Source organism: Colletotrichum jinshuiense, chromosome 4 (assembly GCF_051148585.1).
Source record: "Colletotrichum jinshuiense chromosome 4, complete sequence".
NCBI classification, from domain to species: domain Eukaryota; kingdom Fungi; phylum Ascomycota; class Sordariomycetes; order Glomerellales; family Glomerellaceae; genus Colletotrichum; species Colletotrichum jinshuiense.
The window spans coordinates 1,690,272-1,717,068 of record NC_139311.1 but is presented as its reverse complement, the minus strand read 5'-3'; the positions used below and the strand labels follow the sequence as shown (position 1 = coordinate 1,717,068).

General features: G+C 55.1%; 6 protein-coding genes across 6 annotated transcripts; 3 read left to right on the top strand and 3 right to left on the bottom strand.

The window, feature by feature from the left end:
* Nucleotides 1-72: 72 nt before the first annotated feature.
* Nucleotides 73-1,050, bottom strand: EsH8_IV_000436 (uncharacterized protein; the record flags this gene model as incomplete). Its single annotated transcript, XM_083265326.1, has 3 exons — nt 73-80; nt 139-361; nt 502-1,050. The coding sequence occupies 3 exons, from the start codon at nt 1,048-1,050 to the stop codon at nt 73-75; spliced, it is 780 nt and encodes a 259-aa protein (XP_083124221.1).
* Nucleotides 1,051-2,607: 1,557 nt separating this feature from the next.
* On the top strand, nt 2,608-3,492 carry EsH8_IV_000435 (uncharacterized protein; the record flags this gene model as incomplete). The annotated part of the gene is made up of 1 exon (XM_083265325.1): nt 2,608-3,492. One exon carries the CDS (start codon nt 2,608-2,610, stop codon nt 3,490-3,492), a length of 885 nt encoding a protein of 294 aa, XP_083124220.1.
* A 1,289-nt stretch (nt 3,493-4,781) lies between these two features.
* On the bottom strand, nt 4,782-7,068 carry EsH8_IV_000434 (SWI/SNF chromatin-remodeling complex subunit SNF5; the record flags this gene model as incomplete). Its single annotated transcript, XM_083265324.1, has 2 exons — nt 4,782-5,117; nt 5,203-7,068. 2 exons carry the CDS (start codon nt 7,066-7,068, stop codon nt 4,782-4,784), a joined length of 2,202 nt encoding a protein of 733 aa, XP_083124219.1.
* A 1,458-nt stretch (nt 7,069-8,526) lies between these two features.
* EsH8_IV_000433 (peptidase M24, structural domain-containing protein) lies at nt 8,527-10,130 on the top strand (the record flags this gene model as incomplete). Its single annotated transcript, XM_083265323.1, has 4 exons — nt 8,527-8,542; nt 8,787-8,975; nt 9,036-9,848; nt 9,904-10,130. The coding sequence occupies 4 exons, from the start codon at nt 8,527-8,529 to the stop codon at nt 10,128-10,130; spliced, it is 1,245 nt and encodes a 414-aa protein (XP_083124218.1).
* A 1,239-nt stretch (nt 10,131-11,369) lies between these two features.
* EsH8_IV_000432 (uncharacterized protein) lies at nt 11,370-15,591 on the top strand (the record flags this gene model as incomplete). The annotated part of the gene is made up of 7 exons (XM_083265322.1): nt 11,370-11,390; nt 11,441-13,404; nt 13,619-13,712; nt 14,007-14,335; nt 14,445-14,888; nt 14,939-15,122; nt 15,178-15,591. The coding sequence occupies 7 exons, from the start codon at nt 11,370-11,372 to the stop codon at nt 15,589-15,591; spliced, it is 3,450 nt and encodes a 1,149-aa protein (XP_083124217.1).
* Nucleotides 15,592-17,359: 1,768 nt separating this feature from the next.
* EsH8_IV_000431 (uncharacterized protein) lies at nt 17,360-21,014 on the bottom strand (the record flags this gene model as incomplete). Its single annotated transcript, XM_083265321.1, has 3 exons — nt 17,360-17,365; nt 17,436-20,703; nt 20,770-21,014. The coding sequence occupies 3 exons, from the start codon at nt 21,012-21,014 to the stop codon at nt 17,360-17,362; spliced, it is 3,519 nt and encodes a 1,172-aa protein (XP_083124216.1).
* Between the last annotated feature and the right edge of the window lie 5,783 nt (nt 21,015-26,797).

Below are 26,797 nucleotides of genomic sequence, written 5' to 3'. Positions count from 1 at the left end.
TACCTTCAATGTATGTTAATCAAGCCATTGACATCCCGGCTTGTCCCATTCTCAATTTCAGTCAAAAAGTTATCATGCGGCTGCATTTCCAATTGTCAGCCAATTTCATTGTAAGCTGTGTTCAGTTCTCAGACTTACCAGGTCCAGTGACAGAAGTTGTAATGGCACCATCTTCGATGTACACTCCAGAGAAAAAGAAGTCTTCGTCGGTGTCGGAGTAGCCACTCCGAGGCAACTCGAGGACGCCCAAGTGCCAGTCCTGCCCGTTTGACGAGGTCGACGCAGAGACAGGTGCCACGACCTGCTGCAGCGGCGCACTGCCCTCGGAGTGCCAGAAGCCAACACTGCCGCTGGAGAAGTTCTGCGAGAGTATCATAGTTAGCCTTTTATTTCTCTTCTTTTCTTGCCTTATTATTGATCCTCCTCCCGGGCCATTTCCTCCGTATTGTCGCTAAATGGGGAAGTGGAATCAAGGAACAACATGTTGGAGAGGGGACGCACAATTTCATAGGCAACATTATGCCACACGTCCGGCTTCCACTCCGTCTTCCACAGGCTCTTCTGCTGCACCATGAACTGCAAGTTCGGGTTGCTGACAGCCTGCTCGCCACTGATCCACCCGCTCTTCAGCTCGGTGAAGTGACTCTCGAAGAAGGCAATCTGGTGCTCGCGGTAGATGCTCGGCGCATTTACGTCCTTGCGCGAGATGCTAAAGTGGTACCACACTTTACCAGACGCGATGGCGGCCTTGGTCTGCGGGATGAGCTCGGTTCGCCGCATATTCTGGCCGTTCCAGTAGGCCGTGCTATCGAGCGTGATCTTGACCCCCTGTTTCGAGGCCGTGTCGCCGGGGTTCTTGTACGAAGGCGACAGGTTGACGTACTTTGTCACGTCGCCGGACCCGTGGATGTAGTATTGATAGGGCCCGACTTGGTTGGACCATGACCACTTATTGAGGTCTGTGGAAGAGTTGAGGTCGTTAAAGCGGCCGTCCCAAAGGACTTTGGCGGAGGCTAGGGGGAGGAGAGATAGAAGTACGGATGCCTTCATTATGGAAGTCTCTTGTTAACTGAGGAAGAAGAGGATATTCACTTGTGGGATGAAGAGTAAAGGGTTATGAACTCATGAGGAGCCCGGCTCAGCATTTATATGTCAACTACGGATAGATCTCATTGCGGAAACTCGGGACGGAGGGATCACGACATTGCATATAGTGTATTGCGAACGACTGGAGAATGCGTTCAGGCACAACAGGTCACGAGCAATATAAACAGACTCCGGACGGACCGAGTAGCCAGGTATTATCAGGGGGGGCGGGGGCTTTTTATTCGTGTCGCATTTGTTCGGACAGCACCCTCCGACCGTTAGTATCCTCCGCAGACGTTGATTTGGGGAATCTGGGCGGACAGGAAATTTAGCCTGTATGAAGTTTAAAGCATGCCACACCCCCGCGAAAAAGGAGTTACTTTTTAGGTAAGGGCATGCTAGTCAGAGGAAAACATTAATTGAGCATCAGCTCAAACTTCAGGCTGCGAATGCCTGCAGGTGTTCGCGAGATGCTCGCCTTTTCAAAAATTTATGATGGTTGTGATCTAGATGCCATGCTTGGAGTTTCCAAAGTGCCCGAAAATGATAAAACGTGACCAAGAACGCCCCAAGCGAAGCCACCAACTGCCAAGAAAAGCTTATTCTCGTACCAGTCCAGATATGCAGTCATGGTCAAGCCTGGTGCTCGGAGGCATTGGTAGGGAGGGTGTTCAGGTCACGTCGTCAGGGTTACATTCGGAAGGAGTTCACGCAATTCACGCACGCACACAATGGCAGGATCAGCGGGGAGGGGGTGTCACGACGTCGAGCGTCGCGAAACTGGATGAAAGCTTGGCTTTCTAGAGCCTCGGGGCTACATTTTGGGCATGCTCTCGATTCAACTCCCCGACATTGGGTTGGGTTTTTACTTGGTTGAGATGACGTGAAGCAAAGCTTCGCTACTACCTTGCGGCCACTAGCCCGTTATTCGACACATAGGAGTGTGTTTGAAAGGGACAGGTTTTCTGGCAGGTAATCAAAGAGGTTGTCTTGAATGGAAGCTCATTAGGAATCTCTATCTCGGAGCCTTTGCGGTTTCCAAGGCACAATCTCGCAATTGTTGGTTGCGCATCGCCTAGGGATAAAACATGGGCGCACACATGTTGTCCACCTTGTCCGCTCCACCTGTCAAGATTTTATATTTTGAGATTCTACGATTCCGGTTAACTGTAATATTAGGTGTTCTGTCCTCGGGAGTCGTACCTTGCACATTTCATTGGCCAACCTCGACAGGCGCAAGATGTTGACTTTTGCTATTCTTGGTTGATACAGAATCCGTGGATACAGTAGGAATAAACCACACGAACGAACCATGGAAGCTCCAATGTGCCTTGGCCTATTATGTATCTCCCATACCGTACATTAAGAGGGAAAAGATATATAAATGAGTTACACTCACCTCGGCGAGGAATTTTTTCTCCCCCTTCTTCACCGCATTCTCACTTCATCATCTGCTCTCTATCACCAACCATCTCAAGGCACTAAAACTCGAAACCCCCTCTGAACCGTTCTGGGAAAAAAATGGTTGCCATTAAGTCCACTCTCGCCGTCATCGGCCTTGCCGCTCTCGCCGCGGCCAGTCCCATCTCCAAGGACCCCAAGGATACCACAAACCGCGTGACAGTCAAGCATGTTATGCAGTTGATTGCCAAGGAGTATCCCGGCCTGACCCGTGACCAGCAGCGGGAAGTCAAGAAGCGCCTCGAAACGTGCGCCAATGGCTTCAAAAAGGCCAAGGCGGACAAGGCCCCTCGCAAGAAGCTCAACGATATGGCTGCCAAATGCCTCTCCGAGCTGCACAATGACATGCAGACTAAGAAGAAGCCTACGCTTGAGACTAAGCTGGCCGCCGCCACCCTCGAGGCCGAGGACCTCCAGGAGATCGAGGAGGCTCTCCTCGAGGACTTCTCCTTCATCATTGGCGATACCTACGGCGACGCTCCTCCCTCCAAGGACGAGTCTTCCCCAAAGAGCAAAGAGCCTGCGCCATCCCTGGCCTCGGCCATTGTCCCCGCCGTGAAAGGTCTCGCCGACTCGATCATCAAGACGGTCTTGGGCACCGTTAACAAGGTTTTGCACCCTAAGACCTGGGCCCTGCTTCCCCAGCTTAAGAATCCGAAGAACAAGGCCGTTCTGGACCGTCTCAATGAGTGCTACGGAGGCGCTGTCAAGATTGAGTTCCACGGAAACAAGGTGATCGCAAACGCCAATGACGGCAACAAATTGACCATCACCGACCCGAAACAGGTCAAGAAGGTCGAGAAGAGCCCCCGGAGCATCCCAACGAACCTGGAGCTCCAGGCCAAGTGCCTCGCTGAAGCACAACAATCCTTGAAGGGCAAGGGGGCCAAGGCGCCTACCCCGGAGCAGATTGCCGAGTTTGTGCAGGAGCTGTCCCAGAACTAAGTATGGGACAACATCATCTTCCAGGCCACTCAAATGTTCGGGACTCTTCGGAAATCTTTGGGACTCATATTCCCATTCATTCTCGATGATCGGTGGGTGAGATCGTGGTAAACACAAGTAAACACAGTAGTAGTTCTAGTAATCCTAGTCAATAGTGTAAAGCTCTTCCATATATGGGTGATATTGTGAAAGTGACGTGAAATAAGTCGAGCTCGTCCTTTGATGATGCTGCAGACTCTCATTAAAAACGCGCCATGCAAATTGCGAAGAAAAGGGGGGGGGGGGCATGCCTCCCCAGGACAGGAACGCCCGCCCCCTAAATCGCACCTCACTTTTGCAGCTCTTCTGATTAACGTAACTGCTGTTTATCCTCGGAGGCTCGTCAGTTAGGACAGCAGCAGTGATAGCCAAGGATGGGGATAGGCAGCATTAAGTGGACTGTTGTCACAGATCTTGCTTAAGCTGTAGGTCGCACTTGGTTTTAGATCATATAAAGTGCATAGCTGAGGTCTTGGAAGTGTACTCATTGCACAAGTTTAGCAACAATAGCATTGAGTAATGAGGCGAGAGAAACAGCCGGACACTTCTTAGCTCCTTTGTGGTATTATTCCTATCACCAACTCCAGAAAGCTGCGCCTGCGAATGTGTGTTTACAGTTAGGTCACCGACGATTTCGTCCCCAATGAGCCCATTCCTCTCTTTCTCGCTTTCATTCGTTCCTTAAATAACACCCGATCGAAACTCCACCATCCGGAACCTGCCATACCAGCAGGATCTGAACTCCCAACCTGTAAAGCTCCAATGAAACAAACGTTCTAATATTCCTCCTTTTGCTAACCGCTACCCAGTGCGGCGACTGGCCGTGATGCCTATGTAATAGCGTCTTTTTTCTACAAGCGACACCCGAGAATGAGAAATAAAACAAGGTACCTTGTACAAAGGGGGATCTCGCCAACCGCAGTCACCCTTGCTATCAGAGTGGGTATGCATTTGCCTGTGTACTTGTCGTCGAGTAAGCTAAACGGAATGATACTCATAGCCGTCATACAACGCCAATCTTGCCAGCAGATAGCAATGCTGCCCTGGAGACATCAAGGGCTGGTCGCTGCGGCTGTCAGCCATGCAACCGTCCAATCTGATGGTTTGCGATGCATAGTCGTGGTAGCAGCGGCTGTAAGGCAATCTCGCAAAGGTTCAGATCTCCGAGGTTCCGCGACTCGGGCCTCAAGTTACGCCGAGCCACCCAACTGACGCGTGTGGCTTCTCAGCACTCTGATGCAACCGCCGCCCTAGGAGGTTGTTCCAGAGGCCGAAGGTGCCGTGTCCTTGCCCTCCCTGGCGTCCACCTTTTGGCGATGCTGCTTATTACGTAGGTGGACCTCAAAGTTACCGGCCGTCATCTCGGGACCGGGCGTATAGAGTTTGCCAGGGCAATCAAGACAGCGGATACGGGGCAAAAACATCCACCTAGCCCCCTCTGGTGGTTGTGATCCCGCCGGAACAGATATAGGCATTTCCGTGTCAGGGTTGATGGCGGAGTACTTCATCATGCCCTCAAAGTTGTCGTAGGTATACGTGTTCTTAAGCTGTTGCAGGCAGTTCTTGAGCCATTCAGGCGGCGGAGGCTAGTCGAGGCCGTTAGCTTGTGTTTCGCAAAACGATACATACAGAAATTCTGTTGTCCATTGCTGAAAATCAAGGAATACTTACGGCGGGCGGCGGCGGTTGACCAGCTACAGGCGGTGGTGCAGGTTGCCGACCAATTTGGCCCTGAGGAAGAGGCGTGCCAAGCTTGCCAGGGAGTGCTTGGCTATTAGAGGCTGGTGTAGACGGCGGGGGCATCGAGGTCGTAGCAGCAGCGGCGGCACTGGGTATGCGTGTATGTGCAGGTGTTGAGGGTGTCTGTGAACCACTCGGCGTGACTCTTGATCTTGGGTTCTGGAGTAATCTCCTTAGCTTGTCTTTGCTAACCTTAAGAGTGACGATCAACTGCGAAGGCTCTTCAGTCTCGTCGCGAGTCTCGCGAATGGAGCGGCCAAGGTTCCTGCGAGTTTCGTGGTGGTGGACGATGCTTGCTTCAGGTGTTTCGGAACGGCCGATGTTCGTAATTCTTTGCTGAGCAGCACTGGCGGCGCCGCGGAGGCCCCTCGTCCTAGCCGTGCCGCCGACTTGGGACACACCAGGCGAGTCCGGCCCGGAGTCTTCGCTGTCGTCGGAGTCGGAAATCTCGCCGTCGCGCGCCCCTGGTCTCTTGCGAGTGGATGGCGCGCCAGCAACACGTTTGTGTAATGTGCTCTCTTCGATGTTCAACACAGCCCCTGGAAGCACCGATGAAACGAGGAGGGTCCTGATTGTTCGCTGTCTTTCTTTGAGATCTGGAAGCTGTGGACCACCACGACGGTTGATGGAACGTTTTTGCCTCCTTTGTTCTCGGGAGAAGATGACCTCGTTCCGATCCAGGTCGGCGTCGCTAAGTTCGTAAAGATACGGCGCATATTCCTTGGCCTGCTGTTGGGGCCTGAAGACGGAAGGCAGGGGAGATGGCAGGAAGGCAGCAATAAGATCGGGGTCTTCGACTGGGCGGCCATCAAAGGGATGTCCGACGCTGTACAAGCTTCGTGTGAACAGTTGGCACTGCTCTCGGATGCTGTGCGCAATCGCTGTAGTGAACTCGCCGGACAGTGACAGGTCGCGAGCCATAGACGCCGCAAACTCCTCTGGCGAATTCAAAGGGTTGTTGATATCCCATTCAAACTGGTCTACCAAGGTGATCTGGCCAATGGTGACGTTGAGCTTGATCAGTATCCTCATCTCGTCGTTTTTGTAGGCGGAGTAGGGCAGCTCAGGGTCGAGCGCGTCCTCTTCGGAGAAGACAAGGGGGTAGAAATCGTTGAGCTGGTCGCGCATCTGCAAAATGACATTGTCCAGGACTGGTTTGTGTGCTGCATCCAGGGGAACCCCCAGGTCTTCGACAAGGTGCTGCGCAAAAAGCTCAGCTGGGATTAACCGATCGTGAAGGTTCCAGGTAAAGGTGTCGCGGAGTTTGATCTTTTCCCAATCGACATCTATCCGTATCGGCACAAGCTCCTCGTGCTGTTCCGCCTGTTTCTTCAGTTCCCTCTTCTTCCATCTGAGCGGATGCGACTGTCGCTTTCCCGGCCGCGGCTTCTGGCTTGGATAGATGACCTGAGCCGGAAAGGGTGCTCTCATACGGGGGTCGATATCGGTGTAGCCGTTTCCGTAACCGCGATATCCTTCGCCGTAAAGCTTGCTTGGAGGAAAAAACATGCGCTGGTTTTTGACAGCGCTGTAGTCTTCAATCTTGTCCCTCATCTGCTGCATGTCCTTCTCGAACCTTTCGTGTGCATCCTTCATCGCGACTGAGTGGTGCCAATCGCGCGTGATATAGCGCTCGACCTGAAGCTTATTGAACGAGTCCTTATCTCGAACGGGAAGCGCCTTTGCGCCTCCAGACTGAGACGCGCCATCGTGGTCGTTGGCGGTGGATGCGGCTGCCGAAGATGAAGCTGTCGCGCCGGCCGCGGTGGGCGTGGACGTGGATGGCTGCGCGGCCATGGTTGGGGGGGAAAGTGCAGGCTCCCGAATCGCCGCAGCGACGTAACGGGCGTGACCTCGAAGCGGGAACGCGCAATTAGACTTGGATTCCTTTTTGCGCTCGTGTCGTGGCCGATGCCAATTGGCGATGCCTCCAAAGTTCGATCGAGAGTGATGGGTGGATTCTGCTACGTCTGTCGCAGCCTCCTGTGCTCCGTGTTGGTGTTGGACTGGGGAAGGCTGGACCAAACCGGGCTAACGCATCAGATGTATCTTTAGCACAGTTTACACCATACAGTGTATGGAGGAAGCCGTCAAGTGACTTGCGCACGTTATCGGAAGCCTGACCAATGCCAGGCTTCCATGAGAGTTGCTCTTGTCAGCATCCACAATAAAATTTCCAAGTAAAGCCGCGAATGTACCCCCTCACACAGAATGGCACATGGTGTACATTGCTTCTCCTCCACACGTCCTTCGGTCGCTGCCGCATCAAGCATTGGGCGCGCCTTCTCACGACCTTGCCGCGTTCCAGTAGCGCCTCATTCAGCAAACTTGGACTCGCACCGCCTCAGCGGCGCCCCACGTGATTGAAAACCAAGCGTGGCTACCTACCTCTTCTGAGTGATCATTCCGAGGAACTACCCTTGTGGCATTGGTGACTCTGGAGGACACGGCTATTTCATGAACTTTCTATTGGTGTTCTGATGCATGGAAGAGAGTCACACGACAGGCGTTGCCTCCCACACTATGATGAGGTGAGATGCGTCCAGAAGCCCCCGCATCTCAGTGCCTATCACCTTGGAGCTGACGGTGCTTCGGTCGATGCCGGTCTGGAAGTGAGACGCTCTCATTTTGGAAGAAAGAAAACGCCGTCTGGTGTGGCTGCAAAACGGTACGGCCCGAGCTTTTGCCGGAAACAGCTTCAGTGGTGCTCCGTCTTGTGAAATGGACTGGTTGCTCGGGTATCTCTACCGCGGCTTTGGAAGCTTCAGATTGAGTTGGGCCAAAAAGGTTCTCTTATTCACCCTCACACCGTGTGCTCGATAGGATAATTTCTCCTGTTCATGACCTCACACCTGACGCAAACTTTACCACAAAGTGACCCGCTCGACACCCGAGGCAGACACAGAAAAAAGCTCCTCTGGGTAGGTAGCTGCCCTGGCGCGGCACGCGAACATACGTAAGGGGGGTTTTAAGCGATCCTGGCGCAAATGCCCCACCACAGGTACATGGCACTGGACCTTGGAACTGCATCTGCTTGACCTGCCCGAGCACCCACAAACAGCAGCGAGCCCCTCCTTCCCCGCCCTGAAAATCGACGTATTTGTCGTCAAAATACCTACGTCCAACACACCAACTTTGCACTGCATCTTCCCGCACATTCATCAGTTCAGCTCCTTTGAGATCTGGACCAGTGCATCACAGTCGTTGAGATATACCTTTGATTTTTAGGCAATTTTCTCAGCAAATACCGCCAAGATGTCGGAGGAGATCGGTCAGTGCCTGCATTTACTTGTTGTTGCCCTCTGCTGCCGTCATTACTGCTCCTGTCTACTTGTGCTCTGCTCCTGCTCCTGCTCCTGCTGCATTTGCGTCACGCTCCAAAACAGCCCACGCTGCTACCCCGCCACGACCCGACGCAAACAAAGCAGGATGCCTCGTTGCTCACGAGACTTGCCGGACTCGAGCTGCATACCTTACCCACCTTGGACTTGAACAGAGAGCTGACCGTGTACCAGACTACACCCTTAACAACCCCGATACTCTCACCAAGTACAAGACCGCCGCTCAGATCTCTGAGAAGGTCCTGGCTGCCGTCGCCGAGCTCTGTGTCCCCGGCGAGAAAATCGTCACCATCTGCGAGAAGGGTGACAAGCTTCTCGAGGAGGAGCTTGCCAAGGTCTACCGTGGAAAGAAGGTCAACAAGGGTCTGTCTCTGGCTTTCGCTGCTCGTCTCGAGCCTCGCTGACCCCAATTGCGTTCCATAGGCTTCTCTCACCCTACCACCATCTCCCCGGCCTCTTTCGTGACCCCTTACACTCCCCTCACCTCCGATGAGGCCGAGGCCAGCGTTGAGATCCAGGCCGGCGAGCCCATCAAGATCCAGCTCGGTGCCCAGATCGACGGTTTCGGTTCTATTGTCTGCGACACTATCGTCGCTACCCCCAAGGACAAGGCTGGCGAGGAGATCACCGGTCGCTCCGCTGATCTGATTCTTGCCAACTACTACGCCAACGAGCTGTTCCTCCGCTTGTTGCTTCCTCCTGGTCTGCTTGCTTCCGGCACCGACGAGGAGAAGGCCAAGGCCGCTTCCGCCAAGGCTCCCACCCAGGCCAAGATCACTAGCCTGCTCGAGAAGGTTGTCAAGGCCTACGACTGCAACCTCGTTGAGAGCACCACGTCATGGCTGTTTGAGCGCAACGAGATCGAGGGCAAGAAGAAGATTGTTCTTGCTCCCGCTGAGGGCACCAAGGGCGATGGCACTCCCGAGATCGGCGAGGTTTGGGGCGTTGAAATGGGCGTGAGCTTGGGCGCTGGCAAGGTCAAGTCCTTCGATCAGAGAACTACTCTGCACCGCCGCACCACCACCAACTACGGCCTGAAGCGCCCGACTTCCCGCAAGATCCTCTCCGAGGTCCAGAAGAAGTTTGGAACCTTCCCCTTCAGCTTGCGTCAGCTTGAGGACGAGCGCGACGCCAAGTCTGGTGTCGTCGAGTGCGTTCGTGGCAACGTCTTCCGTGCGTACGAGGTTGTTGGCGACAAGGACAACTCCCCTGTTGCCCGCTACCTGTCGACGATTGGTAAGACCCCTATCATCGGCAATTGCAAGACTTCAGTTCACTAATAAGCCGGTAGCCATCACCAAGAACGGCATCACCAAGCTCGGTGCTCCCCCTGCTCTGGACCTCAGCAAGGTCAAGTCGGACAAGAAGATTGAGGATGAGGAGGTCCTCAAGATCCTCGAGCAGCCCCTTTCCAGAAATACCGGAAAGAGCAAGAGCAAGAACAAGAAGAAGAAGAAGCCGGCGAAGAAGGCTGCTGCGGCGGGCGGCGAAGACTCGGAAGGTAGCGACGAGGAGTAAGCCGAGAGTGGACAATGGCAATGACTGTCAATGAGAGGAGCAAGGGGCGGCCCGATTTTGCACCCACAATTTTTTTGTCGTGAAAGTCAAAAGTGTGATTTACTCCTGGGGCAAACGATAAGGCCATGGCCAGGATGAGGCCGGAAAGAGGAACGCTCACTCTGGCTGTCCAACGCCAACGCTGGCTGGCTGAATGGCCAGCTTCGCAAGATGTCTGTCGGAATGCCGAGGAGCTGTTCGCTCGACAGGAGCTGCAGCCTACCTCATCTGCCGCCTGAGGTAGTTCCCAAGGAGGCAAGCGGCCTTCGACATGCTGGTTGGGAAAGGATAGGTCAGAAGCCTGATGCAACAGCCCCAACAAAGACAAGTCATATGCATGCACTTCACATACCATGCCTTTGCGCGTATCCCCCTGGCCCGACCGAATCCCGAGTGACTCCGCCAATGGGTGGGAGAAGGAAATTCTCATCCCTCCCCCGGTGCATAGCTTATGGCAAAGTGATGATATGATGTCTGAGAACAAACGGAGCAACGCAGAGGCATCTGCCGATGAGACCGAACGCGCCAGATGAGTCGGTCGGCCAGGTGAAGAAAGCCAAAAACGAGAATGGGTGGAACGAGATTGCCCAATTCCAGAGGTCTCCTGTCTTGCCCCCGGTCGTCGTCGATGCGGCAAAGACCCGCCTCGACAGATGGCGAACCTGGTGAGTCCCTGGGGAACCCAGCCCCTTGTAAGGCAAAGTCGGGTCTCCAAAGCTCAGGGCGAGATCACAACAAATGGTCTCTTTCGCCGTCAATGTGTTCCAGCGTAAAAGATCATCATTGAGTGAAGCACTTGATATATCAATCTGGCTCGACAAAGTGGTTTTATTTTGTTTTTATTTTATGGGAGAAGATTGTAGACTGACGCCAACGTGCAGCAAAGAGTGTGTAAGTCACAGGGCCAACAGTGAGTTTAGGTAGTGTCGTGGCACTGAGCTAAGAGCCAAGAACCCCTAAGAGCACTGTGACTCGCCCCCGTCCCCTTACCCGTGGGCTCCGCGTAGCCCCCAGTGCCCGCCACCCAGTCTTACGGTAAGTCTAGGTAGGAGGTAGCTTTGTAGCTCTTAGCCCCCCGTCCGCTGTCTCCGAAAATCCTCGAGGTCAATCCCGCGGCTTCACACCCTTTTCTTTCCCATCCCTCCTTCCCAAGTCCATCGCGTCGCAAGTGGAGGGAACGCGCCCGAAACGCATCGCTGAATGCCTTCGAAGACTATAGAAGTAAGTAAATCCCCGTTACAGTATGAAGACACGAACTAACGCGATTGCAGGCGTCCGAGTCGGAGCGTTTACCCGTCTGGTCGAAGGCAAGGAGGTCAGGGGCCATCGAGAGCCCAGCTGCTATGATGCCGACGAGCACGAGAGCCACGCGGTCGCGATTTTCTAGTCCGCATCACACCAACGGAGGGACCGACTCGGCAAAAAAGGCGAATGGCACGGGCGAGGCGTCCAAGACGTTTTTGCAGAAATGGTTGGAGCCGACTGTGCAGAGCAAACCGAGCTTTGAGGAGGCTGGGTTGGTGCGATACGGCGTAACGGAAAACATGGCGCCCCTCGGGACGCTTCCCAAGGCAGTAGCAACGAAGAAGCAGGGTCAAGATGGCGTCGTGCCTTTTAGGAAAATAATTCTGAAGTCGAGCTCAGCGAATTCTGCTGCGGCCGCGAGTGCGCCGGCAGCGAAGCGTTCAGAGACACCTCCTCCGCCACTCCCTTCACCTCCTGCTGTGGTTCAGAAATCGACCAGAAAATCTCTTCCTGCCCGAGGGTTCGACGACGACGAAGAGGACGAGGACTACGCGCCCAAGGCAGCCGCAGGAAAGAACTCGGGGAATCGTGCATCCTCATCACTACCGCGGAAGAGCTTATCGCGCGCCTCAGCAGCACGCCGCTCCTCACCACCACTTCCGCAAATGGCACCGTCAAGCGACGCAATGCAGCCCCTGGAATCTACACCTGAGAATAAGGAGGCGGTCGACAGAGTGGTGGAGGTCGCGGTGGACGAGGCGCTTCGGCATTATCGCTATCCCACTGCGTGGGCACTGAGGACCCTCTACGACGAAAATTCTTCTAACCCAGCCTTCCTGACAATGTTTGAGGACGTCTACAACCAAACCGCCGACGAAGACACACTAGACGAATTTTCTCGCCTTATCGAGGAGAAGAAGAAAGAAGGCAAGAAGGACAACCAGGCTTGCTACTATTTTGTGCCCCCTTCCACCAACTCACGCTTCACCCCTCACAAACCCAAGGCAGCGCCTTACGGGAAGCTTCTCTCACTCGATCCTGCCAAGCCCGAGGACCATTTCCAGACAACGCCAACAAAAAAGAACAGCAAGCGGAGGAAGGCACCAGAATCGCCCCTTGAAATGGATGAGTCTACATTAATGGCGGCGGATACGACCATGACGCCTTCACGAAAGCGCATCCGAAGGGATTCTGCAAGCAGCGACTCGTCCCTTTCGGAGCTCTCTGCATCGCCGTCCCTGCCTCCCGACTCGCCTTCTCCCAGCTCTCCGCCCGTTCCCGCGGGATTTCGAGGGGCCAGCCACAGTCGCCGTCACAGTGCCACGACGGCTGCCACGGCTGCTGGGGCCGATACCGAGACCACGACCAGCGCACCGCCGCCAACGGACCCCCAGCCAATGAAGAGACGCGGCAGATCCCTCGTTGCTAAGACGAGTGTGTCTGACGCATCCAACCCAAACTCACCCACCCTCCCCCCAAACGCATCTCAAGCTGCAGGGGCTAGCAACATGCCTGGTCGACTTTCTTCGCCCATGTTCCCCAACCTGTCGACGACAGCACCAACAAAAGCGACTGGCAAGAAGAACGCCAACAAGGACAAGGCAGCCCGTGTGTTGGCCAGCGACGATGCAACCACCGCCCGCAGGAGAGATGCACGCGACAACACTATCAGCCAGACTCCCCAGCCTGAGAGCCACATTCGCGGATCAGACATGAGAGGCAGAGCCGGATCCGTGATTGCGTCCTCGCCAGCGGTGAATCTGCGCAAGTCGACCCGAACGCCCGCTCCAAACCCGAGTCTCAACTTGAATCTGGGCACGAGGACCACAAGATCGGCCAAGAGGACACACGATGAGATCGACAATACCAGCTCACCGACTGCGCCGTCATTCATCGGAGACGCCACACCAACTGCGAGCTCCAGGGCCGCGACACCCACGAACCTTCGCCCAACGAAGAAGCAGCGGACTGGTCTACGCATCAAAACTTCGTAAGCCTTCTACCCCTTGGTGCATATTGATTTACCGCCTTCACATTGATGTGTGGTGGTGCATGGCGAGATGAGTGAGGGTGGCAGCTGTGAGCTGGCTGGCCGGGCAGCGTCGCACGGCAGCCTTCCCATCGTATCTATCATCCTCACTCAAAATTCCATCCCAATTCACGCTCCAAATGAAGCAGAACATGATACTAATGCATCTCTACAGGCCTGTGAAGAAAAAGAGCGGCACCGCAGCTGGTGTACCACGTGCAAGCGGTGAGGGCAATGCATCTACCGCAAATGGAGGCCCGACGAACCAGGTAAGCCAACGTTACATGTTCGTTCTTTTCGTACCACAAGGCTGCAATTGTTTGGGGGCATTTCACGGTGAAGCGCACGCAGCGCGGGTCTTGGAGGCAGAATGGCATGATGGGACAGACGAGGGCATTCGGCGAAAGGGTATGGATTCCGGAGGCCAAGGCGCACTTTCCGGGGGGGACACAGAGTTTAGCGGCCAGTCCCGACCTCCCATTTTTGCCGGCCCAGCCTGTACTCCCACTCCCACTCATTTCCCGCAAATTGCCTCAACGAACGCAACACTAACAGGCCACCAGGACGAGAATGATGACTACTGCTCAGCTTGCGGTGGTGTTGGGGATCTCGTCTGCTGCGAGAACTGCTCCAGATCGTTCCATTTCGAGTGTGTCGACCTTGGCCTGGGCGACACGCTCCCTGAGGAGTGGTTTTGCAACGTTTGTTTCAGCAACAGATACCCCATTAGGGTGCCCGAACACAAGGGTCCCTTTGGCGGTTTGCTAAATAGCCTGGAGAAGACGAATCCCCAAGCTTTTAAACTACCGCAGCGTGTCCAGATCTATTTTGAGGGTGTCAAAATCGGCCCTGAGGGCGAGTACGAGGATGTGGTGGTGCCTGCTAAGCCCAAGTAAGTGACAAATTTCTTCGGTGATCATCTCATCAACCAGAGGCGTTCCATCCCGACATCCGAGGTTGTCACCATGGTCAGGAATTGTGTCAGCTGACAACCGCCACAGAAAGAAAGGGTACGAGGAAGCCCCCGATTTCTTCAAAGTTCGGGACGCCGATGGCTCTGCCGTCCTCTGCCACAACTGCCAACATCCAGCTGCCGACAATCGAGCCATCATTCCGTGCAGTCTCTGTGGCCTCCACTGGCATTTAGACTGCCTAGATCCTCCTCTGGCAATCCCGCCTGTTGTGCGAACATGGCGTTGCCCGGTGCACGCAGACGACCTGTTAGCCACGTTGCCCGATCAGCTTGCACCAGCTCACCGTTTCCGGAAGATTAAAGGGGCCCCTGCCATTACCCCTGCCTTCAGCCGCGGCATGAGAAACAATGGCTTCATTGAAATCGAAGATGAAGAATCCGAGGACGAAAACACCGGGTGGAGCGATGTGAAGACTTTTGGTCGTGTTTACAAAGTGCCTGCCAAAGGCGTTGTCCTCGACTTTATTTCACAGTCAGTATGTCCCATTCCCTGGGTGCCCAACATTCTGATAACATGTGCAGGCTTCGGAAGGATGGCGCAGGCTATGTCTCCGGCTCGCGACATTCAGCTATTGATAAGCCACAGCCGGCCAGCAATCCTCTGGACGCTCGCTCGCTCGCAGAGCAGCAGGCGGTACTCAACTTGGTTGAGTTAGCCTCCAGCCAACCCACCAGCAAGCTCGACGATCTCACGAAGGCCCTCTTGGTAAGTTGAGATTTAATGGGACTGCCAGCTAGCATTTGCACTGACACGCCTTTAGACGAATGCCGACCCAGCCATGCTCTCCATCATGGCGCTCGGTAGCGCTGGAAACTTTGCGAGTGGTGACTTGAATGTCAATGACAAGCAAAGCCTACGCGCCATGCTCGCCCAGATGGAGGCCATGTCCAACCGCATCAGGGGCTTGCTGGGAACCGGGCCACATGACGCCGATGCATCTGCCCCGAATACAGAGGACGGCCAAGTCATCAATGACTACAACAGCACCGAGAGCATCGAGGGCGACGCATCCTCTATTAAGATTGAGTCTGTTGAACCCCCAGCTGATCTTCCTACGCCTGCGACCACCACCCAGGATAACCCTGAACCGATTAACAGCCTTGGTGAGAAGTCATCGCAGGAGGTCCCCAATGAAACAAACGAGGACGACATAACCACCATGGATATCGACTAGGTCAGCTCCATAAGTCGCCCAGGCTACATACATCCTCTACCAAATAATATTTATCCTCGACACCAACCACGTGTCAATACCCCACCACTAGAAAGTAACGCGTGTGGTTTTTGCACATTATCGATACCTCCATTTACTAGTCTTCACTACTATCCTCAGCTGATTCCCAAGAAACGACCCTGGAGTTCGGAGGAATCAAACATCTGCGATTAAGATGGAAGAATACCGGCAATGGGGCGGCCTATGGAGAAATCCCAGCGGCTACCGAGGGAGCAGAATTCGCACATGTCTTTTGTGCATGAGGGAAGGCATTTTTGGCCCATTTTCTACCCCTCCGCCGTCGCCGCCGCCCCCTTTTTCGAAATCCTTTTTGCGTGGTTTGCGATTGTACGCAGACAAGCAAGCAGACAGACATGACAAGATGTGTGCTTCTACAACGGGCATCTGGCTACACCGCCTGTAGCAGCAGCGGGGTAAAGAAAGGAAAGGAAAGCACAAAGGCGGGTCGCTCTACAGTTTCTCTCTGCCTTGTTTTTGTATCATACACCATACCCTTTTTCTCGTAGTTTCTCTCTTTTGGACCAAGGGCCAGGAAACCGGTCGTTTAGAGGGCAGGGAGGAGGAAAGAGTTTCACGTCTATTATTTTTCTGGAGGCAGGGAGCGACAGAGAGCGAAGAAGGGAGCGAAGAAGAGAGAGCGAGAGAGAGACTTGGGCTTGGAGGCCGACTTAGGCAACCTGCCAGGCAGGGATAAATGGAGGGAAATACAACTTCATCAACAGTAGAATGCCATAGCCGCATCAGCTATACCAGCATTGTCCCCACGCAGGCCTGACCAGTCAGATCTTGTAACCATGCAGATGCAAATGAGCCTTCGCGTTCACTTGAGTAGAAAGAAACCAGATTGTGCTGGTACCAAAGGACAGGGAGATGGACGGGATGGACGGGACGGTCGATGGCAACATGGCAAGAGAAAAGACGAGGGCAAGGACGAGCGAGGTGAGGAATATCAACTAGCTTTTACGACCAATGCTAAGTACTAACATGATGCTATCTAAAGTAAACAAACCCAAGCCGTGCACCAAAGCATGAGCTGCTCCCGAGGTGATGTAACGGTTGTGTCGTCACAGCCGCTGAACGAAAGACCCAAAGGAAAAGCCAAGAAAAAAGGGAACCAAAAAAGGTTTCTACAGGAAGAAAAGTAGACAAAAACTCGAGAAACAAGCAACAATTCGCCTCCAAGAGAGTACTCCCATGCGACTCGTAATCAAAAACAGTTGTGCAATTTTTTGGCGGGACGTCTTTTTGTTCTTCCCGTCGGACTTCCTCGCGAGGGGGAGGAGGGCGCATCCAGGAGATCCGCCCACTCGTTTCTATATACCACGCCGCAAGCAAGGTGAGGGTAGTAATAGTAGTTTGTAAATCTTCCAGGTGAAGAACAGGAAGGATGAAGAAGAGACAATGAGCTGCTGGAGCCCCGGTGAAACGAAAATAAAACCCTCTCGTTGCTGTGACCACTATTGGGGGCAGCGTCATGTTGCCCTGTCTATCATCGAGACATGGCCCCCTCCTCATCTGGAGTGGCTTGTGCATTTTCCTGACACATTGGGCGGCGTGTACTCCTGCAAACATTCTTACATGACGATCCAGATCCACCAAACTCCTGTGCCGATCCCATACCAAGCCATTCCTTACCAAGCAAAAAGAGCGGCATGAGCCAGTCAGACCGTCTCTGACCAGCAATCTGTCTGTACAAATGGCGTTCGAATCATCTCTTTTCCTCGCGTCAGCTACATCTTCTACTTCTGGTGGTGCAGGTAGGGTGTGGGCGAGGGTTGACCTACTCGGCCACGTCTTCCGTTGACCTGCTCCTGTTGCATATACGCCATGTTCTGCATACCGCCGCCCATGTTTCCGTAGCCGCCGTAGCCTGACATGCCCATGTTCATACCAAATCCAGGAGGTGCGTACGGTGCCTGACCGGGCGGCATCTGAGGGAGCTGAGTTGCCGGGGGTTGGATGGGGCTACCGTTGGCCAAGTTTTGGCTGCGGTACTGGTCGATTGATGGACTCGGGCTGTTGTAGCCTCCGAAACCTGCCTGCATCGGGGGGAAGAAGTTGTTGATGGGCGGTGTGGCGCGGTTGAGCATGCTCTGTTGGTACTGCATTTGCTGCAGATTCGCGGGAGTCGGCATCGGAGAGTTTGACGGGTTGAACATTGGGTTCTGGACGCCGTACGGGGGGAAGGGAGGCATACCCGCGTCGGCGGGTTCGTTGCGTTGACCGCCAAATCCCAGCTCGTAGTTGGAGGCGTTGACAGAGGTGTTCAATGGGTTGTAGTACTGCTTGTTGATGTGAGCAGGCTGCTGGTGGTGGTTGCTCATGTTGGCCTGGCGAGAAGACGGTCGTTGCCGCTGCTCATTGTTGCTGCTGTTGCTGTTGCTGTTGTTGTTGGAGTTGCCGTGTGAATGGTCGCGGCTGCCTCCACCGCTGTTGCGAGTTGACAGACCAACCTCGTCCATCAAGCGCTTGTAACCTTGACCGGGCTGAGCCTTGATGCGGACCAGAACGTTCTTGACGTTCTCCACCACCTGGCTGCGGATGCTCTCGTCGAAGAAGGGCGTGGTGAGGACTTTGAAGATCAACGTGGCGCCACAGGCGTGGTCGCTCAAGATTGCTTCGAGAACTTGATCATTGGGCGTGAAGAAGAGAGCCTTGAGAATGGTATCCCGCGCTTCAGGCTCGGCCTTTTGGTTGATGACCTTTAGCACCGTGAGATAGGCCACCTTGTGCGTGCACAGGTGGACGAGGAAGGGAACAAGCTGGGGCGACAGAACCGTCCGGCGCTGAGGGAATGTGCATGTGTCCAAGAACCAGGTCAGCAGAAGAGCACCGTTGGCGTTGGTTGCGAGCTGGACGCTGTGCAAGGCGATTGTGGCAGCGAGCATCCGCTGCTGCTCCTTGGTAGCATGGTGGCTCTCCAAGCAAGCACGCATGGCTCTAGCACCATAGCGGCCCTGCGAGACCTCCCACATCCGGCTAAGCATGGTTTCAAAAATGAAGTCGTTGAAAGGGGAGCCAAACTTGAGGCAGCCCTGGAGAACGTAGTTGCCGTACTGGTCCAGGAACAGGGGGATGGTGTAAGGTCGAAGGTTCTCCACAATCAAGGACATCTGATGAGGGGTCTTGCAAACATCGATGATCTTCTGGGCGGCCCATGTACCGTTCTTGTGGACACCAATCTCGGCCATGTGAGGAGCGATCTCGGCAAGCATTGCGTCCCGAAGGTCGTCGGAGCAGTGCTCGAAGAGCTTCTGCACGACAGTGTTGCCGAGGTAGTCAGACGCCAGCTCAGCAATCTCAGGCAGCATGTCGAGAGCAGTGGTCTCGATCTCGGCCTGGGACAAGCTCTGGTTGTCGATTCTCTTCCTGATGTCCCTGAGTCTCGGGGCATCGTGAACTCGGGTGTGGGCCGGCTCCCGAATGGGGGGGATTTCATCAATGAAATTGTTGAACTGAATGGAGGATTGGAGGCTGCGGGAGATCTTGGTAGCATCCTCATCCGAGGCCTGGAACTGCTTCACAATCCGCATGATGTCGCTCGTCATCTCCGACAGGGGAGGCAGGATGGGAGCAGAGTTGGCCGACTGGGCCGTTGCGGGTGTGTTATCGGCAGCAGCACCAGAGACCGCGTTCTGCGCATTGTCCTGGTTCTTTGCGAAGGGGTCTGGGCTGGGCGAAGGGAAAACACCGTCATGGCCGGGAGTGTTCGAAGCAGATGGAGGCTTGGCAAAGTTGATGCGGATTGGGCCGGCTCCGGGGAAGATTTCCTTCCCGTTCATGCTGGCCTTTGCGGTGATGGCGCTCTCCATCCGCTCAAAGTTCACAAAACCGCAGTTCTTGTGTGTGAGGACACGAGCGGACAGAATTGGGCCGTACGACTTGAACATCTCGGTAAGGGTCGACGTCGTGGTGGAAGTGGGGATGCTACCAAGCCAGAGAGCGCTCGTAGGACCCTCCAGTCCCTGGTCTTCCGCATTGAGGAGGTTCGCATTGCGACTGCTAGACCGTCCAAGGTTCATGGCGGCAACAGCTTGAGGGAGGTCGTCGAACTCTTTTTCGTCCGGCAGGCGGATCTCGGCGGGAGGGACTGCATTGCTCAACCCGCTGCCCGAGAGATAGGTGCGCATGAGACGAGAACCGGGAGTGTCGAGAACGCCGGCAGTTCGGGCACGGGGGCGCGTGGCTTGATTCGCGAATGCCTGCACGGCCAGGTTGTGATTGTGAATCGCGGCGTTGGTGGCGGCAAGTTGGTCCTGGAGGTGAGCGACGTATTGGCTTTCAAGGGTCATGTTCTCCTCGAAATCATCCTCTTCCTCGTCAGCATACTTGTCCTTGTTGTTGACCGAGTACGAGCGGAAACGATTAGCCTTAGTAAAGTCGTTGAAGCTCGGGATGTACGGCGTTGCCAACTGCGCGCGAGGTGGCTGCGGGGTCTCGGCCAATCCCAAATAATCCAGCGTCCGCATGTGAACATCGCTCTCTCCACCTCCCTCTCTGGAGATTTGGGACTGGGTTGGCGAGCTTGGCCCATTGGTTGAGCCAATGCTGGCGATGCTCGCAAGTGTCATGCCTCGATCGCGACCCGTGCCAGTGGGGTTCCAGCTGCTGAAGATGGAGGGCCCAAACGGCGAGCTGGTGCCCGGGATCTGTGCAAAAGGACTCCGCTGAGGCATTGATCCGGCACGGAGACGCGAGAGCAGGGCCGAGTTGTTGGAAGCCGTGTCAGCCGGCTCGAGGCCAGGAGACGGGGACTTGAACGGGCTGTGAGATGGCGTGGGCCGCGACGACTTGGGAGCCATCGCGGGGATGCTGAGCAAACCATTGCCTGCACCGCCGGGTGAGAATCGCGAGGGCACAGTTCCAGCACGGGCGCGTCTCGCCTGAGGCATAGAGTCGGGGGTTGGGAGTTGGGCAAAGTCAGGGAAGCCATCGGTCGGCGACTCGGGGATGTTCTCGCGGAGGGGCGTGGAGTTGCCGCTCGTCGGCGGACCGCCCCAGGGATTTACCGGCAATCCAGGCACGCCTTCTTGGGCTTGAATCTCTCGGGCTCTGAAGAGCGAGAATCAGCAACGGAGACTACAAAGAACGGGCGGGAGTGGACATGGAGACACGTACCTCTTGGAGAACAACCTGCTGGAACCGGGCATCTCGTGCGACGGAGAGCCAGCCCCTGATCGCGAAGCGCTGGCCATCTTGCTGGAGTGGTTCAAGCTGCCTGGCAGGCCAAAGGGAGATCTGACCGATGAACCAGCGGTAGAGTCGATGGGGGATGTGTTGTTGGTGGTCGGTGAAGTCGACCGGGTCTGTGTGGCAGATTGGGGTGGGTAACCAACGGCCAAGTGATCGGATCTAGTTGACATTATCAATTATCTAGGCCGGACCTCATCAGAGAAATCCTGTGACAGTCGAGTTTTCCCGATGGATTGCAGCGGTTGGCAGATTGAGAGCACTACTGTCCCGGATGACAATGGGCATGCGCGGAGAAGAATTGGACCCAACGAATTGTGGACAGCTTGGAGACGGCGACGTCTCGTATTCTCTGTCGGGGATCGAAGTGGGGGGTTGACGGCACAGTGTTGCGTCAATTCCCAGTGTCTTTTGTTTTTTTCCCAGCAAAGCGAGGATTCTGCGGACTATCCGGGGCTTGCTGCGCACCTTTCGAGCAGGGTGGGCAGAGTTGTGATGGGTCGTCGGTCGGGGTAGAGGAGCGCAGAACAGGGGCTCGATGGGCACTTTGTTAAGGAATGTTCGTCGAACGGCCGAAAGGGGGGAAGTCGTGTGCGAGTTTCCAGGTATTACAAGGTACGCCAGACCAGCCAGTCGGTTGCAAAATGGCGGCTGGGTGCTCGAGAAAATAAAAGGAGGGTTCGACGATGGTCGGTGTTGAGGTCAAGGAATGTCGGGGGGACAGACTGGGCTACGGACGATGGGCGTTGGGGCGATGGAAAGATTTCTCCTGCCGTCACTCGGTGGCCGTTGTGTGGTCGCGTAGCGTAGCGGTGGGTGGTTTCAATGTGGGTGCTGTGATGCGCAATGCGTAGCGTAGCGTTGAGAGCTCTCGTCTGGCCGATCTCACAGGTCCGGGGGGGGATCCAACGCGGTAGTCGCTCGCAGCCAGGCCAACTGGTTGTGCTTTCCTCCAAGTGTTCTTTTAGACGAGACAAAAAGAGAGAGGAAAGAAACAAAAGTAAACGATCTCAATATACAGGCTTCATTAGTATAGGGTCGATGAGGCCTGGAGAAAGGGATAGGGGTTTTGGGGGTGGGCGTGGGAGTGTGGGAGTGGGAGAGGGGAAAAGATGAGAGGAGGAGGAGAAGGAGGAGCAGTAGGTATGTGAGTGAAGTTTGTGGTTGATGGAACACGGTGAAGGAACAGGTACCAGTTAGGAGTCAAGGTCTGGCCTAGCCAGTTAGGACAGGTCGGTAGGCGGGCTGGCAGGGGAGAAAGGTATGGCAGGGGAAAAGGAAAGGTACGTCGGACGCGGTAGTGGCCAAGGCCCAGTCCCAGTTCCAGTTCTCTGTGCAACGCAGATGCAGCTCTGTTACCTCAGGCAGGCATGGAAGGAAAAGCGCGAGGCGTGAGGCGCAAGGTGTGAGGTAAAGGCAAGGCGAGGCAAGGCAAGGAAGGTACCTACCTACCTACCTAGGTATGTTAGCTACCCGACCCAACCTGGGAAGCCAGTCAGTGCCTGGCAGGGCCGCCGCCGCTGTCGCCGTCGCCGTTCACACTTTCATCAGAACACGCTCGGGACAGGGACTCAGGATCAGGTTTCCAGGTGGGGAGGGAGGGTACATGGCTTCACGGGAAGACCGCAGGCACACGTCAGTACCGTTTTTACTTTGTTCTCCTCCTTCGTCACCTCCTTCTCAGAAGTTAGGGCCAGTTAGACCAGGGCAGCAGCAGCCCAGCAAGACAGGGACCGGCTGGCACGACAGCACCCACAACGGGGCCAAGCGGAGGGTTGCGGTCAGTGTGAAACGACAACCGATCGACCCTTGGCAAGAATTTTTAGGGGCAAAGGCAGGCAAGGACCCATCGGCCGCGGCACCAACAAACCACCACATAGTCGAGTATACCGGAGGAATAGTCTTAGTAGCACGCGCACTAGGTACGCTCAGGACTTGAGCCGAATGCCATTCCTTTCTCGTCTCTTTTTTTTTTTTTTCCTTCTCGTTAGTGTCTTTTCTCCGCTTGGGACTGTCCCCCTGGAACCGTTTTGGCATTTTGGCCAAATAACTGCGCCTGCGTCGTTGTCTTCTCCTTCCCTCTCCCCTTCCCCTTCCCTTTCCCCCTCCTCGCCTCCCCTCCCCTCCCCTCCCCTTCTTTCGTCCCCTTCCCTCCCCATCCACCATAAGTGGGGCCATGGGAAGTCAGGGAAGTCAGGGAAGGGGGAACGACAACGCTGGGCATCCGTGGAGGTGTGCACACTAGTGGGCCGTGGGTACCTTCCCATACCCGCAGTTGTTCTCCATATTTCCAACTTGCACCTTCCACGTCCCATCCCCCTGGAACCTCGAGAGGGCTTGAGATGGGCCACTTGTGAGTAACGGCTGTGCATTCAATGGCCCATACATACCTTCCGTCTTTGGTTGTAAGTTAAATGCTCGTGTACATTCATGTATCATGTATCTGGGGGGGGGGATGGGGGGAAACCGCATCAGCGGAGCGGCAACTGAGGTCTGGGCAAGACGGGGGGGAAGTCTAGACTTGGGAACGAAACGTCTTATAGTATACGTTGGAGACAAAAATGCACGCCGACGCCAACACCCTTCAGACCTCAACGCCAGCCACCTTGCATCCCCTTGCAATACAACTTCACGCGACCCCGAGTCTGAGCGTCCATAGTACTCCATCAACTGCGTCTGGCAGCCTTACGGACAAGACGGAGACCCTGACACTTATTCCTTCCCTTGTATCATCCGTTCTGGGCTCGACTTAGCTCTCACTCTTCGGCTCAACGCACGAAGTATAGGCGGCGCTGTGATGCCATCCATGAACCCAGCTTCTGGTACTAGGCCATCCTGAGCTATGCATCCCTCCATCCATCCATCCATCCATCCCTCCATTATCAACAACAACAACAACAACACGTCTTTTTATTCTCCCTCAAACTCGACCCCTTATCCAGTGCACTGGGGCCAACGTCAACAAAGACTGTGGGCTGTCGCTTGGGATGCCATCCCTCCGTGCCGGCTGGGATGCCGTCCCTTACGTGCTCGCATTCTCACACTGCCCCATCAGCGCCTCGCCTTTCGCCGAGCTTGAGTTGCCGACAGTCTTCCCTACCTCGAAAAGTAGGGGTCTGGCCTGTCCACGACCCAAGATGGGGGCCGAACTGACTTGACGTTGGCTAGATTCGACTCACGGCAACGAACCATGATCGCTCTGAGCCACTCACAAGTCTCCCACCCACTACACCACACTATTCCCTCGGAGGAATTTCTCCAGCTCCTGGCCTTACCTTGAGTGTTCAGCGTTATAGTGCCGCGCGGAGAACCCCTCGTCAACCAGCCGGCTAGCCAGTCAAGCCGGGGTGTCGCTACAAATGCCAGCCAAGACTGCGCGACAGCGTATAGCCGCGACATCTCGATATGACCTAGTCGGCTTTGCCAGTCCGTCGACCCTTTCGGGAACCGCGGCTGGTTGGCCTTCGAGATGCTTTTCCAGCTAGGACTCTGGGGAAAGTGAGAGCTTGGTATGCCGGCAAGGGGGCAAACCAGTCTGTTCCAGCTGCCACGACGGAATTCGACCAACATCAGCCAATTCCGACCGGGGGCTACCCGGCCATGCAAATCGGTATTCCCATCGTATCACGGTGGCTTTATCGATGTATTTGCCTCTCTCCCTCTCTCCCTCTCTATGGCGATGCCCTGTGCCAGACGCTATTGACTTGCTGTCATGAATAAATTAGCACAAGCCACCAATGCACCGGACCTCAAATACAAGGCATGCCAGACACCCTGTCCAAGAGGCTCTGTGCTCTTTTGGATTCTCTCAGGGGTTGCCCACCAATATCCGAACACCTTGTCTACGTCAATCCATGGCATCTCGTCGTCCAGTCATCGATCAACACTATCAGGGACAGCCTCTGGGCATGCTGATACGAATCACACAATACTGGTCAGCCGTTGCCTCTTTTTCCCACAACACCAACTCCACAGTTCTATGCATAGACGAGTTGACAAAGAACAACGCTGCGCCGCCGCCCACTGACTCAGGCACGGCCCCTTCTGCACCTTAATCACATCAATCGGTCGAATCAATAGCCTGTCAAAAGAGACTTTTTTTTCTCTCGCACAACAAATAAAAATAAAAGGGGAGGGGGCTACCGACAGACAGCCAGCAAAGCTTGCGACGTGTGTCCCAATGGGGCCATTGACATCAACAGTCACGACCCAGTCTGACCCGGGACCTACAGATGCAACACCGCAAAGGCGTGATGGAGATGCTGGTAATTTATGCTACAGCTTGACGCCCCCCGGCCCTTGCCCAATCACCACCTCGGATGGCTCTTGTCAGAGGATCTGCTAAAAATTCTGAAACACGGCTCTAGCTTGCCCTACCCATGCTGCCCTCACAGCTACAATGCCGTATGCACACGCCCACACCAAAGATCTGCCGCCAACCCAACGGCTCTCCCCTCCCACTACCACGCAACCCCTTTCGAATGATTTCCAGTCGTCTCGTATCGTTCTATGGCTTACACACTGTCCAATGCCAAGCATAACACAGCACAGCACTTATCATCTTATCTTCCTCTGCTGTATTGTTATACTGCTATGCAGCTGAACGGACTTCAGGACGGAGTCACCTCGCAGTTGAACATATCTGTCGGCGTCTTGTTCTAGCCTTTGACTGATTGTCGGATCCCGCGCCTCTCCAGTACGTCGTGCATCCAACATCTTATTTAGGCCCGGCATCACGCTTGGCCCACTGCCCGGTTGCCGCCCGCGGGGGGCCCCCAATTTGGGTATAGGACGAGGTGATCATCTGTTTTGGGAAAAGCGCTACGGGGAGCGGACTTGGATGCTTACTCTGTACTCTCTAGGAGGACCCGAGTTCGAGAAAACGAGTCTCTACGGAACTACGCTACCGAACATGACCTCTGTCAACCAGTAGCGTAGACAGTCGAACAAGCCATAGCCTGTCCTCCTTCAAGGTATCTATTCTTCCATTCCACCGGCTTCTTGGGTCTGGTAGGTGGCCAAGCCGTCATCCATCCCGTCCTTCCCCAGACCTTCAAAACGTCCTTCATTTAGAAAGGACACCTGCCATCGCAGCTCTTGACTCAGCCTCTTCGTCAACCATGACACCAACAGCCTTCCATTTGAGCATACACCGATGAGGGAGTTCCTCCCCTTCAACATGCGCCAACTCGTTTCATCGCCCCCTTCCTGTGCTGCTGCCCCCCACAATCGTGTGTCGGTGCTTTCCGCCTGTGATTGGGAACAAGGGGCCCTTCTCCTCGCTCATGTACACTTTGTTGCCTCTCCTCATCGGACATCGGACATCATCCCCTCTCTCATCCCAGGTTCAGGATGAAATGCCCTACCTACGTTATACATGTGCTACGCGACACGGGCCCTGCCCGCTTCAACTTACTCCGGTGCCTCCGCCGAAACTCGTGCCAGTGCCTTCTTCCGCCACGTCCGCGGTGCAAGTGACGCGTTCCGCCGCGCAGCCTCAATGCATAACCTCACACGGCATGATCGGTCGGGCGACGCTCGCGATAGTCTCCCGCACCACCGATGCGGCCCCCTTTTTCCTCCCCACGATGTGATCAACGGCCGCCCCAAGCTCGTCATGGCCCGGAGTGCAACTGTGAAAAGGCGCGGTCGCTTCGGTACTTGGCTGGATAATTTATCGCCTCATGCACCCACGCTCCCGTACTTGGGGAAGGGGGCGGGCACCACAGTCCACTTCTAGCTCCAAGGGGCCCTTCATTCGCCCTCCAGGGCTTGCTTGCTCTGCTTCGTGAGGCTGAGGCAGGGGGGGGGATGGGGATAAGAACTACCCTCCCCGTCCCAGGGCCCCTCCTTTGCCGACCAGGGCGATCACCGGGGTCGTCTCGGTAAAAATAGCATCGTGTCTTTGCCCGAACTCTCCCGTCATCCCCCTTCCCCCCCAACGACTAGTTTCGTA